A 14352-nucleotide genomic window follows, 5' to 3' on the forward strand; every position below is an offset into this window, starting at 1 on the left:
CAATTATTCCACTGGGCATATCTACTAGCTTTCTAGTGCCAATGTTTCGTGTTGGAGGGAAGGAGGGAAGAAACTTGAGATACTATTCAGTATCTGCATTCAATCTTCTTTGTCTTGTTCCTGCATTTTCCCCTCCCATGCCCACTTCCATCACTTAAGGAAAAAAAGATGATTACTCTGGTAGAGCTAGGGAGTGAGTGTCAGGGCTGGAAGAGACTGTAGATTGTATAGTTCCAATTCCCCTCGTTACACAGGAGAAAGATAATGTTGCCTTCATTGCAAACCCTGACAACAATGGGATACTTACCTCATCCTTGGAAAACAGGATACCTGAATTAGATTTTTAAGGCTGAAGGACCCTTCCAATCCATGACTCAGCCCAGGCTACAGTGGCCTCTGCTGCTACAGTCCATCAGACTGTATGCCATGCTGCTTCAGACCTCATTGTTTTCCAGAACAGAGATCAGCATGCTACAGCCCTCCTTCAGCCAAACCCAGAGACTGCCTGTCTTTGTAAATAAAGCTTTATTGGAGCACAGCCCGCTCATTTGTTTACACATTGTCTAGGGCTGCTTCCCTGCTATGACAAAAGAGTAGTGGCCACAGAGACTCAATGACCCTCAAAGCCTAAAATGGTTACCACCTGGCCCTCTATGGAAGGTTTGTGAACTTGCTCTGCTGGTCCTGTCGCTGGAAGGTCTCTTCCCCTGGCTCCCGGCAGACATCCAGCGCTCTTTAGTTCTTGTTTTCTAGACCACCCGCTCTCTGAAGCCTTCCTGATTCTTGATGCCATGATGCAGAACTTCCCAGCTCCCTGAAACAGCCCTCATTGCTCCCAGACACACACAGACAGACAGACAGACCCCGGCTCTTAAAATGACTATTCTATTGCTTTTATTTGTGTTCAGGTCTGTTTCCCTCATTAAACTTTGAGTTCTTGGAGGGCGGGACCATGTCTTCTCTACCTTTGTACCTGGTTCGGAGCCTGGCACACAGTCAAAATTTTAACGAAGGAGTGGGTGAATAAACACATCATTGGAAAATATCAAGCTCATACAGTGCTCCCCTAAATGGCACTAATCCTGCCAAGGAAAACTGTGCTACCATGTGGATGGTCCCTGAGAAGCATGAGCTCTGTCCTTATCTCCACGGCAGTCACAGACTTCTAACGTGCTGGGGAATCCTGGCTTTTCTGAATTCCCCGTTTCAGGCTTTTTAACTCATGTCCTCCCTGCCATGATAACCAAGCACTCTGAGGTCACCTACAAGCGTGAGGGAGAGGAGACATGGGTGGGTGGTTGTGTGCAGACAGTGTAACTTCCCGTGTGATTCTAGCAACAGGCCCCGAAAGAGGCATCTGAACCATGTCTTCCTTGCCTATTCTGTCAGTTAGAGATTCCTCTGTTTTACCAATTTATTCTTGAGCAACCATAATACCCCAGGGGGGCTAGGTGCAAAGGCTATCAGTAGGGCTGGTCACTCTCAGAGATTAGGTCCTCACAGCTGTTCAGAACTCAAGAACTTGAACTGAGTTGGGAGAGGTGAATAAGGAGGAAACAAGGAGGGAAGGGCAGAGAGAGGAGGAAAAGGACTTTGTTTATGCCTCAAACTAATTTCTAGGCTCAATTTAATTTCACTAGCACCCTCTCTTGGAAAATGTCGCACCTCTGAGGGATCTGATCTGGATTCTAACCTAAAGGGAAACACAGACCATGGCTCAAAGGAGGCTGTTGAGAGGCACTGACATGAGCTCAGTGGAGTAATTAAGCCCCTACTATGTGTCCGGTACCTTCTCCTGGACGGATACTGGTTCTCCATCAAAACAATCAGGTAAGAACAGCACAAGACAGCAAATATTCTGTTAGACTGAAAAACTCCTTGCCTGTTTTTCTCCCCTCATCCAAACCAAACCAAACATACAAACAACAAAACAATAGGGTGAACACCACCAAACAAACAGGACAGAAGCTTACCCTGTCCTGTCCCTCTGCTCTTGACTGTATAATCAGCTGCATTGATTTCTACAGGTTGAACTTTATTGCTTCACGTTGCTCGGGAGTACATTCAGGACTCCCAAACAGGGCTTAGAACACAGGCCTGGTGGGCTTGACTGGGTGGAGAAGAAACCCCACTTCCCACGACCTGAACAGTGGGCAGCAAGAAAAGCAGCCTTGTAGGCTCGTGGGGAGCCAACAACTTCTTTTCCTCAGAGGGTTTCCCTGTGAGTATATATATGTTTCCATTTTACATGCTCTTCATGAACGGCCTGCTTTGGAAGTGTGGAAGATAATCCATTAGCAGCCACGGCAGAATCCTTTTCCTGAGAAACTTGGTCAGGTGTGGTGTGGCTATCATCCCAGGGACCAGCTGGCCGCCCTGAATGGAACATTTCTGCAGGTCACCTTGGGCCTGCGTGCCAAGGTGTGGGAAATCTTGCCACGCCCGAGCGAGGGGATGCTCTAGGTTATTATTGGAGATGGGGAAGTGGAATCAGGGATTTGAATGTAGAGACACCACTTAACCAAACTCTACAAATCATCACTAGGGGAAGCTATTCCACTGGAGGGTGGGGAGAAAGAAGCGATTTTTATGGAGACGCACGTTCCTTCCTGCTTGGAAGACATTAGGAAGTCTGTCACAGGATTCCTTAGACGCTCTTGGTTTCCCCTTATTATTTTGCCTGTTAAGGGCTGCTAGCAAACTCCTTAGGGGGCTCGTGAGCAGAAGCATCTCTGGCTCCTTCATTAGCTGTGAGGAAAGCCCACATGTTGTGGCCTCCTGGAGTGGCAGTGTCCCTGGGGTGTCTGGGGGCTTCGCAGCCTTCCTCTGTGGAGGCGTGAAGAAGGCAGCAAAGCTGCTGGGCTTCCCTGACCGCGCACAGCCTCAGCAGGAGGAAGACAGCAAACTCTGTCCCCCCAGAGACAGAGACTTCTAGAAAATGTGTTCACTTCATATGCAGGAATATTATTGGTTGAAACCTTTTTGGTCTATATGTAGGAGTTACAAAAACCTGTCGCAAGTTGCAGCAAAGAGAGCCTTTTCCATCCATCCCTGGGCACCTTCCACTAAGGTGGTGGAGGGGTTTGTAGCAGAAGAGAGAGAACGTTAGCATTCACTTTCTAGGTTTATTCCGTCCCTTACATTTTTGTTTTCCATTAAGTCCAATGAAGATCTCCCCAGGAAATCTTTCCATTCAAAATCCTGCTCAAAACCAAGCAAATAATCAAGGGGCTGGATTGGGAAGAGTATGTACAACGGTTCCTTGTAGCACAAAAGGAAAATTAAAGCTAGACTAGGTTTTCTGTTCTGGAGTATGGGAGAGAAATTAAAATTTTTAACGGTGACAACAACACATGTTAGAGCCATCTTACAAGAGGGGACTTGAAATTTCGATCCAGTTGTTGATAAAACTGAGCCCTGGAGTTGTTTTCCTTTGTCATCCTAACCTCTTATTCTCATTCAGCCTAAAATCTTAGGAAAAATAGCCAAAATGCAAAGAGTTTTCAAAAATCTTTTTTAAAAAACAAAAACGAAAACACAAATAGCCCCATGAAACACGAGGTCCTGCAGCCTCAGTGGGTGTGGACTGACTTTGGAGAGCTACGCAATCATCTACAAGAGGGCAGTGATCTATTAGCAATACATTTTCAAGACAAAACCAACCCAACACCTCTACAGGATGGAATCACAGCCTCGGGAGCCACAGAGCGTACATAGTTTATGAATTGTGGAGAACAATCCCACCTTTAACTAGTTAACATATTGATGAGCGTCCCCGTTTTCAGGAACAAGGACAGACTCGAGCAAAACACAGGAGAAAGCTCTTCCGGAAGCATCCTGTCCCGAGGATGCAGCCGATCACGGTGACTCCGCACCGTGACACAAGCGTCTCTTTTGGGCATCCTTGCTCCGTGGGGCTTTCTCTAGTTTGGGGCTGTAACTCAAACTGCCCCATTTACAGTGTTTGTTAAAAATTCAGCACAATGCGCCTCTCCCCCCGCCCCACTCTTTTCTTTCCTGATTGATTCTCTTGTCGCCTTCTAGATGACCTGAAAATACGTGTCTGTCTGAGGTGAAAAAGCCAACCAACCAACCCATCCTTGGGGTCTTTCCAGGGCCAGGAGCGGCCTAGATCAAGGTCACTGCAATAGCATGAAAGGTGGGTGAACTGGACCCTGTGTGTGCCTGTGCGCGTGCTCTCTCTCACATAAGCTCTGCCCCTTCTGCAAACGGCCTCACCAGACCAAGTCAGCTGGACGTAAGAGGTTTTCCTGTGATTCTTACCCAAAACAATGGTAGGTTCGCTTCTAGCTGTTTGAGGTTCAGCCACTTTCAAAACACACACAGACAAAGGCCTCTTAGTTCAAGACTGACCCTGAAAACATTACAGACATTTTCAGGCAGTGAACGTGCAGTAGCTTCCAGGAGCTTGTGGGTCTGTTATCCCAGACACTACATGCTGCTCAAAGCTTGTGCTAGGGAACCTTTTTTTTTTTCCCTCTCCTCTCCCCAGAAGCCCTGCACCCATACACACAGCCCACAGCTGAGCGTGTCTCCGCCGCAGGTTGAAAAGAACGCCTCTTGGCATGTGAAGCAGGCATATGAAAGGGCTTCCCGTGACAGTGATCACTGAATCATGGGGAATAAATGGAGAAGGCAAATTTGCAATTCATCACGTTATCACCTGTTGCTTCAAATGTGATACTTTTAAAGGCAGGGTGCATATACACTCTCTTTTTTAAGCTTTTTTTTTTTTTTTTTTTTTTCTTCTCATAACACACTGCATATTCTCGTTTTCGCAGACTATCCAAATGAGGATAAAATGATAAAAAAAAATTACAATAGATTAATTGCATCCCTTGAATAACATTATATTTTTGGTGCATTAAAAAAGGAGAAAAGTAAAAGCAACCAGCGTAATAAATTCGGCCTAGAGAACTGTGTTAGTGACTGAAGGGTTAACACAGATTTGAGAAGTAGTTAAAAATAGTATCAGAGGATTATACATACAACAGTTTGAAATTCATATGCGTTGCATTTTTTTCCTTAAAAATGGCAAAATGTTTGGCAAATGTAAGCAAATGACTTGGACTAGGTCGGGTTTCACCGGCTCTGAGCGAAGTCAGTCATAGCCAGGCGAGGCCCACTGCTTCCTGAGGTCACTCTGCGGGGCTGGGGGAACGTACCCCAGTGGGAGGTGCTGCGGGGAAGGGGAGGTGCTGGCCCCCCATGTCCGGCTCCCCCTGGGGCCCTCAGTCTTGAGAAATGGAAATGGAGCTGGTGAGAGGTGTCAATTACAGTCTCCAGCACAGATCACCCTTTAGCATCGCTGAGAGAACTCTGGGGCCTTGAACCACATGTGTAGACTGGGTGAGTCGTCTACACAGCGACCCATATTGCAAAAGTTAGAGAAGCGGGCCTCCACTCCTCTGACTTGGGTGCCCCTCCACTCCCGTGTGGGCGGGGAGGGTGGCATGGGGGTGTGTCACTAGTGCTTATCCTGGCAAATGTTGTCAACTTGGGTTTTTTTAGTAGACTTCTTTTTTTTAATATATATATATATATTTTTGTTTTGTATGTGTATATATATATCCAGAAAGGTCCGTCCTCCAAGCCGGCCACCACTGTTCCCTGAATTTGGCAGTGCCTGTTGCTTGCAGCCGTCGGCATCCTGAAAAACCATGAGGTGCCTTCAAAGAGTAGACTCTGAGCCCCAGGAGGTTGCACGTCAACCACGTGATCCCACGCTCTCCTTATTTTGAATCCTGTCTGGCTCTGATTTTGACAAAAAGGACAAAGGTGCTGTGTGTACATGTGTGTGTGTGTCTCTGTGTGTATTTTTTTTTTTTAAACTTTTTTCTTTTTTTTTTTTTTTTAGGAAAAATGACCCTTGGATGATTAATACAGAGTTCAACCCTCCTTCAGTCACTATAAAACCGATTCCATGTTCTCACACCACTCATGATCTTCAAGGTTATAGATAAATTTTGTCCTATGTGTCTGGTTTGCGGGCACAGGGTCCCTCCCCAGATTGTCTAGGGTCAGAGTAGAGGCAAAGAACTCACTGGTGCTCAGCCCGCCCTCGTGGTTCTTGATGTATCGTTTATAGTTTTTCCTCAGGCACTGCCACGTGGTGGTGTAGAGGAGGAAGGCAAAGGACTTGAGCGCGATGGCGATGCTGACGTACAGGTATCTGTAGGCCACGTTGTCGTAGAGGACGCAGGCGCCTTGCTCCCCGCAGAATGTGCTCCAGAACAGGCAGGTGGAGTCAATGCCAGCCCCGAAGATGAGCGGTGGGGGGATGAAGCCTGTCGGAGGGAAACAGACAGTTAGTTAACGTTTGGGCTCGAACGGCTGGTTTGATGGAGAGAAGGGCTCCCCGGTCCCCGTACGTATCTCTTCTGACAGGACTGCAGGGTTCGTGGACCATATTCAGTGGTTCTACAGCACAGTGAGGAAAAAGACCCTGTCCGGAGGTCGAACTGCTTGGGTTCGAATCTCAGCTCTGCCTCTTACTGCACAAGCCTGTGCAAGTTATTTAAGCCCTCTGTGCCTTAGTTTCCCCATCTGCAAAATGGGGTTAATAATATCAGTCCTTCTCAGATCACTGTGAAGGTTGGCTCACTGAATACATGGAAAGCATTTAGAACAGTGCCTGGCACAGAGTAAAAACACAAAACAAATGACATCTGGGATCATCATCCACTGAGAGTCTGAGAAGGAAAAGAGTCTTCCCTGAAGGGAGACATTCTTGGTGTCACTCAAAGAAGTGCACTCTTGTAGAGGAAACTGCTAAGAGGCCTCATACTCTGTGTATTGTTCTTTTGCATGGGGCTTCTGAGGCTTTATGTGCTCTTGAGAGGAGGGAGTTGGAACCAGAGGTTGAAAATGAGTACACTACACCTTATGTGTGTGTATATATAATACGTGCACACACATATACATATGAAGGATGTGTTCTCATATATGTATATATACACAGATATGTAAATATACATGTGTGTACGGTTTAATAGCTGGAAAATATCTGCACACATACTGACAACTTTCCTTCCCCTAAATATTACCACTGGAGCAGAATATTTTTCATTCTGAACAAGGAACCGGTTTTAAAACCTTCACAGTAGATCATTTCATGCACCTACAACCAGTCATCGAAAAAGGCAGATGAGATGGAAACTATTCATCATCCTTAATTCAGTTCTCTGTTACTCTCTGCGTTCATGTGCCTGCTGCTACCCCCGAGCTCAAAGGTTATCAGGCCTGGCTGCACATTAAAATCATCTGAGGTGTCCTATCCCAGAACAATTAAATCAGAATATTGGGTACGTGGCCTGGTCATCAGCATTATTTATTAAAATAAAACATTCCCAGGTGATTCTGGCCTATTGGGGGAAAAAATGTTTCATCTGTATTATGGGAAAGCAATGGATGGGCCATTAATACAAATTAATTGCTTCGGAAGAAACAGTGTCCCCAAGGCCAGAATATGGTACCAATCATCTTCGGTGAGAAGCAGGAAGGGATCCCTGGAAGCAGGTGGTGACAATTCCCATATCCCAGTGCCGAGGTACCCTGATACCCTGAGCATTCTTTTCAGCCCTGGACTGAGTTTCACTTTTGTATTAAGGAAAATCCCACTGAGAATTTGATGAGATATCGACCTTTCGTCCAGAAAAATACATCTACCCACAAAATCGTATCCACATTTCAGGGGTTTCATGGACCCCTGAAGTCCATCCATGATCACCAGAATAAGAATGGCTATGTTATATCCACAGCAGAGCCTCCTTTCTGAGGGGCCCTCAGAGGGCAGCCTGGGAGAGGGAGGCTTAATGAAGGAAGCAGCACTTCCTTGGTTTGTCTGTTTTTTTTTAATTGAAGTCTAGTTAATTAACAATGTTATGTTAGTTTCAGGTGTATAGCAGTGATTCAATTACACATATCTATTCTTTTTCAGATTCTTTTCCATTGTAGGTTATTACAAGATATGGAATATAGTTCCCACACTATACAGTAGGTCCTTGTTGTTTATCTACTTTATATGCAGTAGTGTGAATCTGTTAATCCCAAACTCCTAATTTATCCCTTCCCTCCCTTTCCCCTTTGATAACCATAAGTTTGTTTTCTAGTCTATGTCTGAGTCTGTTTCCTTGTTTGTTTGTTTTTTCAACATCTTTATTGGAGTATAATTGCTTTACAATGTTGTGTTAGTTTCTGCTGTATAACAAAGTGAATCAGCTATATGTATACATATCTCCCCATGTCCCCTCCCTCTTGTGTCTCCCTCCCACCCTCCCTATCCCACCCCTCTAGGGTGGTCACAAAGCACCGAGCTGATCTCCCCATGTGATGCAGCTGCTTCCCACTAGCTAGCTATTTTACATTTAGTTGTGTATATATGTCAGTGCTACTCTCTCACTTCGTCCCAGCTTACCCTTCCCCCTCCCCATGTCCTCAAGTCCATTCTCTACATCTGCGTCTTTATTCCTGTCCTGCCCCTAGGTTCATCAGAACCATTTTTTCTTTTTTTTTTTTTAAGATTCCATACATATGTGTTAGAGTCTGTCATACGGTGTTTCCTTGGTTTTAACGACTGGCCTGGGATGGCATGGGGGGAGAACTGCACGATCCTATCAGTGCTGATGAGGTTGGCAGGGCTTCCTCCCGGGCCCAGGTGCCTCAGCACTTATCCTTAGCACTGTCCAACTCTGTCGCTTGTTACCCCAAAGAGAACCCCCCCACCCCCACCCAGGAAGAAATTTTCATTGAAACTGCAATTAACTCTCCCTGGCAGCTTGAGTTAATAAACTCCAAGCTCCAATTCCCATACAACCTGCTCCCTCTTTGCAGCTCCCAGGTCAGGTTGGTCTTGGTGGGTGGAAACTCACATTCCCAGCATTCTCTGCCCCAAAGGCTGCCCAGGTGTTTGAGACCTTTCTCACTAACCAGTGTGTCTTCTCCTGCCCCCCAACAGATACCTTTCTTCATTTAACTGAAGAAGAGCCAACTGGAGGAACTGCCATGGCAACCACCGATAGACACTAAGCTACACTCCACATTACTTAGGTAAAGAAATGGCGATCTGGAGCCAGTTTAGATTGTGGATAGACTTGGGGATCAATGGGACAAATTTGGCCTCTTCCTATGGCCCAGTGGGAGAATGCAGACCCATTCACTTTTCTATTTGTCACAGTTTTATTAGGTTGTAATTAGCTCCCAATGCTCCTCCCTCCTTTTCCTTCTGCCTCTCTTGTCCTAGCCCCACCTGTCACCAGGCAATGGGAAGCCAAGACTATGACACCTCTGGTATAAGCTTTGCCAAGGGAAGGAACTGATGGCACAGGACCCCTCGCTCCACGATGCACAGGTGCCTGAAGAGTTGTATGCAAACCCAAGTTGGGCAAATCAGGTCCTATTTTAAGCACATTGCAGGAAATGTACAGTATAATGGAACCATTCATGAATGCTTGCTTAAATTAAAAAAAAAAAATCCCTCTAAAGTGCCAATATGTAACTCTTTCACATACCTGATCCGAGTGAGGATTTTTATAACATGGAGTTGTCTTAAAGCAGGGCATATTTCTATGTGCTAACGATGTCAATTTTATCCTTGTCGAGCTTTACTATTGGATGACAAGGCCCTGGAAAGTATCAGAAAAAGCCTTCAAACAGAAATTAGAAAGCTAAGTGCCTAGCAAAATTTTTCATGTTATACTCGATATTTTGGAGACCATTTGTGGTCAAGATGAAAGACCCTCTCACTTAAGGAGCTGAAAGGTTGGGGTAAGTCACTTTCGGTGCCTCAGTTTCTTGATCTTTTAGGAAATAATATGGCCCGTCTGGTCAGAGTCAAGGTGAGCACTCTGGTACAAATGACCTGAGTGTTATGCAAGGGTCTGGTCCTTCCATATGGCCAGAACTTTTGCTACCTTATTTATCTTGTACAGGGGACTTGGGGGTGATAGTTTAGAATAAACTCTGGATTGGGTACCTTACGAGTAGTACCTAATAACCTTTGTGAAATCCCTTTTACATTTCTGAACAGAGGAAATATTAGCTTTCTTTTCTGCCAAGTTCATCTTTTCCTTTTTATTGACTTAAAATGCTTTTCCAAAGGGGAGCTCTAGCTCTCAGGTCCTGAATTCCAGGTGTGCAGAGAATATTAGAGACGAAGCACTTGCTGGATCTCTTATTTAGAGGCCTTTGCCATTCTAGAACTCATCTGATTAGTGAGAGAAGGGAGGTAAGTTGGGTAAGGTGTATGTTAGTACCTACTTCTGCTGTTATGTCTTCAGTTACCTAAGGAAGAAGGAGGCAAGTGATGATAATGAAGTACTTCTTTAGAAACCGTGTGTTTTAAAAGAATGCTCTCCTCCCTGGAGCCCGCAGGAACCGTCCTCTCCCTTTTGAGCTCTTTTCTTCCTATGTTTCCTTGGGAGGAACTCACTGATGCAGTAGGCATTAACTAAGGTCCCATCCCAGGGACACTGGGAACCCACCGTATGTTGGGGAGGGTATCTGGAAGCTCAGAGCTGTTACTCGCTATTACAGAGAATATTAAAAGGATTAAATCTTACTTCCTATTACACTCAGGCCCAAATTGCAGCTATATTTCAATGCAAAAATTGCAGTGCCACTTAAGGAAATTGTCTCTGTTTTCCTGAAATCTATTAACAAAGATTAAACCTCGGTGTCTTGTATCTTGGTTACTTAATTCACTCCCTGGGTTGAAAAGGCCAGGCCTATTTATATTCTTTGGTCTAAACTTAAAAGGTGAACAAAGGCTTTTGTAAGAACAATAAATTCACGTTCCTTTATGGGACAAAATGGAAGCTGCAAATTACTCTTGCATTTACATTTCAAAAGATATCCATTCCTCTCCCAGCTTACCTGCCAAGACTTGAATTCACCATGGAGTCTCTATTCAACCTGATGGAATTACTGTTACCTCCAGCGCAAGCTAGAAAGGGATGTCAAAGTATGTTCTCCTGAAAGGGTTAATGAGTTTCTCTGTTTCAGCAATGCCAAGAAAGAGACTGGACTGTCCACATCGTCCAGCATCGTCCACGGGCACCTGACATTCACTTTTCTTAAATCTGAGAAGTTGGGAGGAGCTACTCTATTCTCATTTCATTCCCGGCTGCCTTGTTAAACTCACTGAGGCTCAAAGAGCTGCAATAACCTGCCAAAGGCCTCACGGCCAGTAATGACAGAGCTGGACTCAAACCCGGGTACGCCTGACTGCAGTGGGGGCCACGGCAAGTATCCGGTATCACCTTAGAACAGGTCAGGACATAGATCGTGGGTGGTTCAGGTCCTTCAGGAGGTCAGATAAATCACTGGTGCTTAGTAAACAACTAAATGCAGAGGTGAGTGGAAGGGGTCTCCCCCACATTCCAGACCCTATATCCTGCGCCCCACCATCCCATGGCTGGGGACACGGCCTCTCATCTGGGATCTCTGGCTGGCCGCGCTTACTCCTTACAATGCACTCATTCTACGTGTTCATTTCTCCCACTTGCTGTAGAACTTCTTTATATTCAAGACTTCACAATGGGAGCTCAACAGATGTTTGATGAACCACAGCAGGAGCTTCTAAGACGTACTTCTCCTAGACCAGCTCACCAATGACCCAAGACCCAAGGACAGTCTGCTCAGGAATGACACCTGTGTACAGAGGTGCACCTTGAGGCTGACATTCCCAACGCTCTTTGCCCAGCAGGCTGCTCTGGAAAACTAAGAGCAGGCATTTGTGGAGGAGAGTTTGTGGCAGGTAGTGAGTCAGCCCAAGTCATCCCTCACAGTTCCCTTGAGATACCTGTGTCTGTTACCTTATCTTATTAAAGGCTTCTCTGTAGGCCCAGTCCCAGAGGCTCAAATCCTCAGCTTTATCTTGTGCTTCTGCTGTTTCTCTCTTGCTTTCATCTAGTCACTGGGGGGCTCAACAGACATTACCTCCACAATATGGCTTCCATCTGTCCTTGCCTTTTAATCCCACTGCCTTACCCGGGTCACCTTCTCTTTCTCTCAGTGCTTTAGTTATCCTGCATCCTGCTGAACCAACTTGCACCTTTCTCCCAGGTTCATCTTCCTAACTCAGAATTCTGAATATTTCCATCTCATACCATCATTTGTTCCACACTGGCAATGACTCAGCCAAGTAAAATCTTTTTTCCCTTGAAATTCAAGGTCCAAACTCTTCTAGCCCTATACGTTACCCATACTTGCTTCATTCTCCTACTGGAGAGGGCAGGCTCTGGCTCCCACTTATTTTTATATCCTTTGCAGCATCGAGAACAGTGCTTTTGACATAGCAGGATCTCCGTGTATATTTGTTTCCATTCATTTAATTTGGTGTAACATCTACGTCATGCAGTAGACCTCCAGGAGCAAGATTCTGGATCAGACCCTCGAGAGGACGTTATGCCCACACCCAGAGAGAAAAGCGGTGATCAGGCCATTTGCAAAAGGATGAAGAAGGATGGATTTGATTACATCAGGCATTCTGCTTTGAGTAGGTCATTCAGTTTTCTCTGTATTTCCTGACCTTTATCCAGCTCAGTCTTCTCTCCCACTCAACTTCTACTGCTGTCCTGGGTGACTTGAACTTCTCCATGGACATGAGCTTCCACACTTTGGCCTTTCAACAACTCACCCTCAATGTCAAGGATGTTCCCGTCCTCTCTAGTCATGCCACACCCTGGGTTTTGTCACTTCACAGACACCAAAGCTTTGGCCACAGATTCTAATTCTTTTTTACATGAATTACTGCATCCAGTTCCTACGTTCCTTTATCTCTCTCTCCTCTCTCCTCTCTCCTAGTTCACCACTTCCTTATCCAGCCCAGGTACCATGGTCCATCACTTTAGCCTCACTGTGACCACCATCCTTAATTTCTTTGCTCCACACTCCTTCCACTGCACCTACCACTGATATCACCAATGGCATTCCTAGGCTGCTTGGGAAGCTCTTGGTGCCACACTGACCTGGACCAATGCAGTCTCTGCCCCTGCCCTTTCTAACAACTTCTTTCCATTGGCATTTAAAGCAACAAGGGAAAATAACCTTGCCTTCACTTCTGGATCTCACTCTTTCTACTCCTCACAGCCAAGTATCTGCAAAGAGTGGTCTCCTCTCGCTGCCCCCACTTCCTCAAGCTCTGACCCACCAATGGCGGTGAATCAAAGACTGAGCCTTGAGACCAGCACTGTCCAGTATGATAGCTACTGGCCGCATGCAGCTACTTAAATGAAAATCAATAAAAATGAAGTGAAACTAGTTTATGGAAGCCACCTTTCAAGTGCTCCATAGCCCCATGTGGCACAGATTTGGAGTATTTCCACCATCACAGAAAGTTCTGTTGGACAGTGTTGGTCTATACCACTCCCAACTTGCTCCTCATCCTGGTCTTCTTCCTGTTTTAATAAATAATATCCCCATGCACCACATGATCCAAATCTTTTATAAGGAGCTGTCACTGTGGATTCCTCCTTCTCAGATACTCCAGTCTGTACACTTCCATTCAGAGACTAAGCCTTGACAATTCTTCCTCTACCCACATCTCCCCATCTTGGTAGCCAGCATCTCAGCTTGGGTCTCCATCAGCTACTCTGTTATACCAGTGGCTTGTTACTCAGTTCCCACATTCTCTACATGGTAGACAGTGGGCCTTTCTAAAAATGCACAATGGCTCTTCAATGACTTCATTTGCCTTAGGGATAAAGGTCAAACTTGTCAAAAGGGCAGCAGCCCTTCCTGAGCACATTCCTGGCAGCCGCCCTCCCCAGCCACATGGCCTTCCTGCAGCCCCCAAACATGCTTCAGCCTTTGTTCACTTCCAGGCTTTTACTCCTTTAAGTAAGTAAGTCCCTCTGTCTAAAGCATGCTCTCCTTTTTGCTCAGCTGTGTAACTCTTCCTCGTTCTTTCTTCACGTCTTAGGTAGATATCACATCCTTTCAAACCCACACCCCTGTCCCCATCCCCAGGCCAGGCTAGGTGTCTCTCCCACGTGTTCCCCTGTCACCTGTGCTGACTGCATCTCAGATCTCATCACACTGAACTGCGATGTCCTCACTGTATCCCCATTACCTATGTGGGGGCCAAGCACAAAGGCTGACAATGTCATGAAATCTGATTTCTCGGTTGGCCCTTCATTAACAGTAAAGGTGGTTAATCTTATTGGGTGCTGCAGGAAATGGAATCAGGCCAAGTGCAAAGACTTCTTTGATAAGCCACTTTTAATTAAAAGATGAAACTGTCTCATATCTTTCTAGAGCCATTTTCTACACTGTGATGTGTGACCCATATGGGTAGTACGATCAGTATGGTTGGTCATGACCCACTATTTA

The 14352-nt window shown here is 45.7% G+C and overlaps 1 protein-coding gene across 2 annotated transcripts in view; it reads right to left on the reverse strand.

Moving 5' to 3' along the window:
• The window catches only part of SLCO3A1 (solute carrier organic anion transporter family member 3A1), a 322429-nt gene that overhangs the window by 6032 nt on the left and 302045 nt on the right, over positions 1–14352 (reverse strand). Inside the window, exon 10 of one of the 2 annotated variants that reach the window (XM_082388919.1) lies at positions 6066–6308. In XM_082388919.1, coding sequence (XP_082245045.1) covers positions 6066–6308 — 243 coding nt within the window. Of the gene's footprint in view, positions 1–3111; positions 6309–14352 lie in introns of those variants that run through there. The other variant, XM_082388918.1, reaches the window with a different exon arrangement.

This window comes from Balaenoptera borealis (assembly GCF_965194805.1).
Source record: "Balaenoptera borealis genome assembly, chromosome: 3".
In the NCBI taxonomy this organism is placed as follows: Eukaryota; Metazoa; Chordata; class Mammalia; order Artiodactyla; family Balaenopteridae; genus Balaenoptera; species Balaenoptera borealis.